This window comes from Dipodomys ordii, unplaced genomic scaffold (genome assembly GCF_000151885.1).
Source record: "Dipodomys ordii isolate 6190 unplaced genomic scaffold, Dord_2.0 Scaffold45, whole genome shotgun sequence".
In the NCBI taxonomy this organism is placed as follows: Eukaryota; Metazoa; Chordata; class Mammalia; order Rodentia; family Heteromyidae; genus Dipodomys; species Dipodomys ordii.
Genome location: NW_012267261.1, coordinates 6,150,835 through 6,158,334, shown reverse-complemented (window position 1 = coordinate 6,158,334; position 7,500 = coordinate 6,150,835). Strand labels below are relative to the sequence as shown.

The 7,500-nt window shown below is 46.8% G+C and overlaps 1 protein-coding gene across 1 annotated transcript in view; it reads left to right on the top strand.

Annotated features, from left to right (window-relative positions):
* Tmem44 (transmembrane protein 44) overlaps window positions 1–7,500 on the top strand; it is a 38,498-nt gene that overhangs the window by 21,193 nt on the left and 9,805 nt on the right. The window contains exon 10 of the mRNA XM_013019304.1: window positions 3,263–3,421. Within this exon, the coding sequence (XP_012874758.1) occupies window positions 3,263–3,421 (159 nt within the window). The remainder of the gene's footprint in view (window positions 1–3,262; window positions 3,422–7,500) is intronic.

Here is a 7,500-nt window from a genome sequence, read left to right as displayed (position 1 = left end):
ACTGGCCTGAACAAGGTACCAAGAACCTGTCTCAAAACAAACAAACAAGAGGGGCTGGGAATGTCGTTTTAATAGTAGAGTGCTTGCTTGTCACGTGCAAGGTACTGAATTTGATCCCCAGCACTGTAAAACAAACAACAGCTGGGCGCTGGTGGCTCACGCCTATAATCCTAGCTACTCAGGAGGCTGAGATCGAAGGATCGCGGTTCAAAGCCAGCCCGGGCAAGAAAGTCCGTGAGACTCTTATCTCCAATAAACCACTAGAAAACCAGAAGTGGCACAGTGGCTCAAACAGTAGAGTGCTCGCCTTGAGCTGAAGAGCACAAGGACAATGCCCAAGCCCAGAGTTCAAGCCCCATGACCAACAACAACAAAAACAAAACACACACAAAAAAGTCTGAGGTACAGAGAAGTTAAGTAACTTGCCCAAGATCCCACAGCAATAGGCTTCAAACTAAGCCTGTCTAGGACCTGACCCAGCACCACTGGGCCCTAGTGGCTCATGCCTCTAATCTTAGCTACTCAGGAGAAGGCTGGGATTTGAAATTGTAGTTCAAAGTCTAGGCAGAAAACTTATACTCATGTGTGTGGGGTGTGTGTGTGTGTGTGTGTGTGTGTGTGTGTGTGTGTGTGTGTGTGTTGGTCCTGGGGCTTGAACTTCGGGTCTAAATGCTGTTTCTGAGCTTTTTGCTCAAGGCTAGCACTCTACCACTTGATCAAAGCTCCATTTTTGGGTTTTTGGTAGGTAGATGATTGGAAATATAGAGTCTTGTATGCTTTCCTACCTGGGCTGGCTTTGAACCACAATTCTCAGATCTGAGCCTTCTGCGTAACTAGGAGTTCAAGCTGAATGACTAACAAGAAAGGAAAGGGAAAGGGAAAAGGAAAGGAAAAAGAAAGGAGAGGAGGAAGACCCTGATTTCAAGCCCCAGTAATAGCACAGAAAGAAAAAAAATAGGGGCTGGGAAGGTGGCTCAGTGGTAGAGCGCTTGCCTTGCATGCAATGAGGCCCTGGGTTCGATTCTTCAGCACCACAGAAGCAAAACACCGGAAGTGGCGCTGTGGCTCAAGTGGTAGAATGCTAGCCTTGAGCTGAAGAGCTGAGGGACAGTGCCCAGGCCCAGAGTTCAGGCCCTACAACCGGACCCCCCTCCCAAAAAAGAAAAAAATAGAACAGTGCCTTCTCCATTGTACCTGCTCCCTTAGCTATTATTATTTATCTCTTTTCCTTCTTTAATGGGCATGTTTGAGACCACTGGTGACTCGTTGGCCATTCTGTTTGGTGAGGAGAGCGCAGAGGTACCTGCTGACATTGCTGGTCCTAAGGACACTCCAAAAGGAGCAGGGGAGCATCTGCTAGTGAAGCAGGACCCCAGGGAGGCATCATCCTTGCTAGGGACATTGAAAAGTCCACTCAGCTGTTGACTGGAGTGTGGCAGGCCCCCAGGGAGACTGTAGGATTCTCTCTTTGCTGTTATAAGAGCACCTGCCTCCCTACCCACAGAACCTTCTGCAGAGGGCATCTGGGCCACATTTGTGCTTCTAGGTTGCTTCTGGAAGCTGCCTTTGTTCCTTTGTAGTCTTCCTCCAGACTCACATGGACTGGACAGAGCACTGAGTATGCTGAGGACCGGGCCTGCGCGATTGAAACCCAGCACATGTAGCCACTCTTCCTGTGTGTCCACGTCACAGCCCCATGACACCCGTTGAAGGGCGAGGCCACCCCTTTTGATAGGTTAGGAGATGGAGATTCAGAGAGGACAAATTTCCTTCTGAGACTGCAGAGCGCTTTAGTGGAAGAATCCCATCCAGAAAGCAGAGAGACACCTGTATGGCAGGTCGGTGGAAAACCTACCATCTTGCAAAAGTCCAGTTGGTGGAGCATCATTGATCTTTGAGGAAGCACCTGTGAGTGCTGTGGGAAGCAAGACAGACAGACAGACAGACAGGTGCTCCATGTTCATTGTCCTCCCATACCGCCCAGCGTCCATGTGCTGGCATGAGCTAGCAAAGCCTCAATGGGACATGTGTTTTCCACATTACAAATACACATCCCCTTGGATCCTTCACTTCTGCCTGTACTCTGAGATCTCCGGGTGTTTGCTGTACTGTAGTGTGGTCAGTACTGATTGCAGTAAGGAAGGTGGGAAACACCCCAAGCATCCATCAGAAGGCTATAATGGTTAAATGGACTAGGCTAACCCACGCCTCCCAAACTTCTAACATAGAACCCCTCTAAGGCAATATTGTTAGGTGAAAATAGGGGTGTAAGAGACCAGGTGCCAGTGGCTCGCACCTGTAATCCTGGCTGGTTCAAGAGGCTCAGATCTGAGGATCAAGGCTCAAAGCCACAGAGCAGACAATTTTTTTTTGGGGGGGGGGTCCGGTTGTGGGGCCTGAACTCTGGGCCTGGGTGCTGTCCCTCAGCTCTTCAGCTCAAGGCTAGCGCTCTACCACTTGAGCCACAGTGCCACTTCCGGCTTTTTTCTTTTTGCTTATATGGTGCTGAGGAATCAAACTCAGGGCCTCAGGCTTGCAAGGCAAGCGCTCTACCACTGAGCCACCTTCCCAGCCCCCAATTTTTATTTATTTGTTTTTAATTTCTTTTATCATGGGGTTTGAACTCTGGGCCTAGGTGCTGTCCCTAATGTCTTCAGCTCAAGACTGGTACTCTATCACTTTGAGTCACAGCACCACTTCCGGTTTGCTGCTGGTTAATTGGAGAGAAGAGTCTCATGGACTTTCCTGCCTAGGCTGGAAACCATAATCTTCAGATCTTGGCCTCCTGAGTGATTAGGATTGCATGCATAAGCCACTGGCCCCCAGCTTAGACAATTCTTATGGCTCTTATTTCCAGTTAACCAGCAAAAAGCTGAAAGTGGAGTCAAGAGTCATGACCAAAAAGCCAAAAGAGCAAGAGGCCATGAACTCAAGCCTCAGTACAACACATATACACACATGCACACATACACACATGCACACATACACATACACATACACACAGAGTGTAAAATAATGAAGACTATACCATCATTCCTGGAAATAGAGGCAAATACATGTATGTGCACTTAAGAAAGTGTGTAGAATGTCTGCAAGGGTACATGGCAACCAAGGCACTGGCCACTCTGGAGAACAAGGGACCAGGACACCAGCCAGGCACTGCCCTGCCCACCTCTTGTTCCCTTGGATCCTGAAGCGAGGGAATGCTTTGGCTCTTCAGAAGCACCAAGTGTCCCTGTTTTCTCTTTTCCACCCCCTGCAGGCAAGCTGCAGCGCCACCAGGCTGCCAGGTGATGGACAGATGAGTGCAGGCGAGGCGTCCCTGCAGGAACCTCCTTCTTACCCTCCCGTCCAGGTCATCCGGGCCCGAGTGTCCTCCAGCAGCTCCTCTGAGGTCTCCTCCATCAGCTCTGACCTGGAGGTACACCACCCCCCTGGCGAGCGGGTGCATGGCTGTGTTATTCACCAACACTTGCAGGTTGGGGGGTGAGGGGGAGTGGCCTGGCCTTGTATGGTACCTCTGTCATCCTGCCTTGCTTGCCTCATGCCTGCTCTACCATGAATGAACCTGTAGGTGGGTCCCACCCTTTGCTCAAGGACCTCCCAAACTAGGGCAGGACTAAGCGCTGGCATGGTCAGTCTGGTGAGGAGAAGATGTGTTGTCAGGGTCCAGCCATCATGGGCCACTTGCTCATTCAAGTCCTAGAGAAGTAAATGCATGAGAAATAAAGTTTAAGATTTCCAGATCCTCCAACCCACTTGACCATGGGAGCACTTCTTCATCCTAAGGACCCCCCCAGCTCTGCCCTGTGGTGACAGTGGTGGCCTAGGGTAGTCACCATATATTGGCAGGTGGCATCTTGGAGGCACAGCAGGCGTCACTCAAGTATGACTGTCCTGTGGCTCTCCATCCCAGCTCCCATTTGATGAGAAAGTTTCTACTTGTCTGAGGAAAATGGAAGATGATGAAGTAGTTGAGTGTGTTTTGGCAGGAGGGTGCCGGTTTTAGTGTGCATATGTGTGTTTGTGTCTGTGTGTGTGTGTGTCCTTCTAACTTTTTTTTGCATGTGTTAAATGCTCTTTTATGAAATGAAATGACATTAATAAGTAGTGCAGTTGACTGGGTGCTGATGGCTCATGCTTATAATCCTAGCTACTCAGGAGGCTCAAATACAGAAGGTGGAGGTTCAAAGCCAGCCTGAGCTGACAAATCCTGAGACTCACTTTACCTCCAACTAACCAGCAAAAGGCTAGGGTAAGGGAATGATTCAAGTGGTAGAGTCCTAGTTGAGCAAGCCAGCTGAACAAGCTTGAGTCCCTGAGTTCAAATCCTGGTATTGGCAACAACAACAACAAAAAGTGGTGTTGAGATTTTGGTTTAGATTTGGTTGTTTTTGTAATGGCCTTATTTAGCAAAAATATCAGTTACTTATTGTGTGTCCCCAAATTTGTCAAACTTGTTCTAGGCCCTGAAATAAACTCAGAGCCATTTATGGTGGGATAAAGTCCATAGACCTTAGAGTGATGTTCCAGATGCTTACCAGCCTGCCAGTCTCACCTGGCACTATGGTTTGACTGTGGGCTCTTCCTTGTCCGTAGGCCTCTGGGCCTTTCCTCCCAGCGTTCACTTTGCTCACATTTGCATGGCCAGATCCTCCCCCTTATGGCACTTGCTCTGTGAGGTCACCCATAACCCCCCAGGGTCAGTGGCTCCCTTCTTCTGGAGTGCCAGAGCACCCTGCTTCAGCTGCCCTCCACTGTTGGCCTCTGGTCTGGGGAGGGAAGGGTGTGTCAGCGTTGGCTTTGTCCCTGAATCATTGACATAGTTGAGAACACTATCCTGGAGATTGTATTCCTGGGTCATTCGTGTTATGTGTAGAAATGTAGGCCTCACTAGCTGCTCTGGAGGCCGATATCCGAGGATCAGGGCTAGCAGCCAGCCATGGTAGAAAAACCTATGAGACTCTTATCTTCAGTTAACCACCAAAAAGCTGTGGCTCAAGTAGTATTGTGCTAGTGTTGATCAAACAAAGCTCAGACAGGGCCCAGGCTCTGAGTTCAAGTGCCAGGACTGTCAGAAAGGAAGAAAGGAAGGAAGGAAGGAAGGAAAGCAAGAAGGAAGGAAGGAAGGAAGGAAGAGCTTTTAGAAGCTTAACTTCCTTAGCCCCACTCTCCCCTGGCACACCATAAACCACACTCACTGGAGACAAACAGTTTCCAGGGCCTTGTAGAGATAACCTCTCATTATAGACTCATGCCCACAGGCCAAGGAGAATTGTGAAGGTTAATATTGATTATTTAGTTTATGAGCAGGGGATCCTGTAGCTTTTTTCTCCCTTCAGTTTTTAACAGTAATACAGGGGGCTAGGCAACATACTTGCAATTCCAGCTACTGGAGAGGCAAGAATTGAGAAGATTAGGCTGAGAATCAGCTCAGGCAGAAAGTTAACAAGACTTTCATCCCAAACTATAAGCTGGGAATGGTAGTTTACCATTAGTTTATATTACAGAATACAAACCAAGAGGGAGGGGCTGGCAAAAGTAGCTATAAACTTTTTACAATAGGTAAAGAGAAAATTAAAAGGCAGGCCTGGCAAAGAAAGTCCTAAAAGCACCTATTGTCCCTGTGTTTTGAGTGGGCCTAGACCACTTCTCCACCCATCTTACCCACCCAGAACCATTATGTAAGATGAAGGTGTTTTCTACAAGCCCCAGAGTATAAAGGCTACAGATAGAAACTCTCATTTTGAGTTTTGAACTTCCATTTCCTACATAGGAAGCAGGAAGTGTTTCTGTTTTTCCATTTCTCCCTACTTTATCCTATTGTACAATCCTAGATAAAAATTTAAAAACAAAGAAAACAAGAGTAACTTGAAAAAATGTAAAAACAAAACAAGAGTAACTTGTTGACTACTTTCTCCACCAGAGGGCACTCTTCTTTCATTTGAGGCTGCCTTGCTGCTGCAGAATTGGAAAGTTTATTTCAGGGGTTCAGTTCAGCTGGGGCACTTTAGCCTCTTTGTTTGTTGGTTTGTTTGCTTAGCTTTAAATGAACTTTTGACTTGGAGAATAATGTTCCGTGAGTAGAAAGTTTTCATGGGTAATTCTGAATTCCTGCCTCTTTGCCCAGCTTTCCTGTGCTCACACCTTATATAACCATGCTACATTTATCAAAACATTAGCATTGGCACATTGCTATCAACTCAATGGCAGGATTTATTTGAACTTCATTCCTTTTTTTAAAATCCATGTTCTTTCTCTTTTCTATGATGCAATCCAGGACACCACATCACAATTGGTAACATTGTTTAAAGAAACAAATGTGTACTAGCCATAAATTTCCATTTCCATTTTGATGAATATCTATTATCTTTCAAGAAAAGTGAAGGGCTGACAGGTGCCAGTGGCCCATGCCTATAATCCCAGCTACTCAGGAGGCTGAGATTTGAGGATTGCACTTCAAAGCTAATGTAAGCAGAAAAGTCTGTGCGATGATGATTTCCAATTAATGAGGAAACGCTGGAAGTGAAGTTGTGGATCAGCTGGTAAAGTACCAGCTTTAAGAGGAAAAAGCTAAGCAAGTGCACAAAGCCCTGAGTTCAAGCCCCAGTACCAGTACACACACGTGAAGATGATGATGATGCTGCTGCTGATGATGATGAAAGAAAAGTGAAGACTAGCATTTATTAAACTTTTTATTTCCTTTACATTTGTAATGGAAATCTAACCCCTGCTTTAATAATGTGCATTTCCATTTTTTTTTTGCAATGTATGTGGAACCACTATCTTAGTAACTTGTATCTCCCCCAATTAATCTTTTTTTCCCCTCTAACTTATTTTCCTCCATTGAGACGGCACTCCAGGACAAATGCTAGCTGGGGGTATAGTTCAGTGGCAGAACTCATGCTTAGCATGCATGAGGCTCTGGGCTCTATCCTTCGCACACCCATGCATATACATAGACACACATACACAGGATGAATGTTAAAGAATTAGCACTGACAGGCTGGGAAGGTGGCTCAGTGGTGCAGTGTTTGCCTTGCATACATGAGGCCCTGGGTTCGATTCCTCAGCACCATATAAGCAGAAAAAGCCAGAAGTGGAGCTATGACTCTAGTGGTAGAGTGCTAGCCTTGAGCTGAAGAGCCAAGGGATAGTGCCCAGGCCCAGAGTTCAGGCCTCATGACCAACAACAACAAAAAAAGAATTAGCACTGATTTTTGTGAGATTTAACATGACACTATGCTTGGGACTTTTTGAAGAGTTCTTATCTAAGAGGTGCATTCTGAAATATTTATAAATGAAATTATTTACTTTAAAATACTATACCAAGGGGCTGGGAAGGTGGCTCAGTGGTAGAGCGCATGCCTTGCATGCCTGAGGCCCTGGGTTCGATTCCTCAGCACCACATAAGAAGAAAAGCCGGAAGTGGCACTGTGGCTCAAGTGGTAGAGCACTAGCCTTGAGCTGAAGAGCTGAGGGACAGTGCCCAGGCCCAGA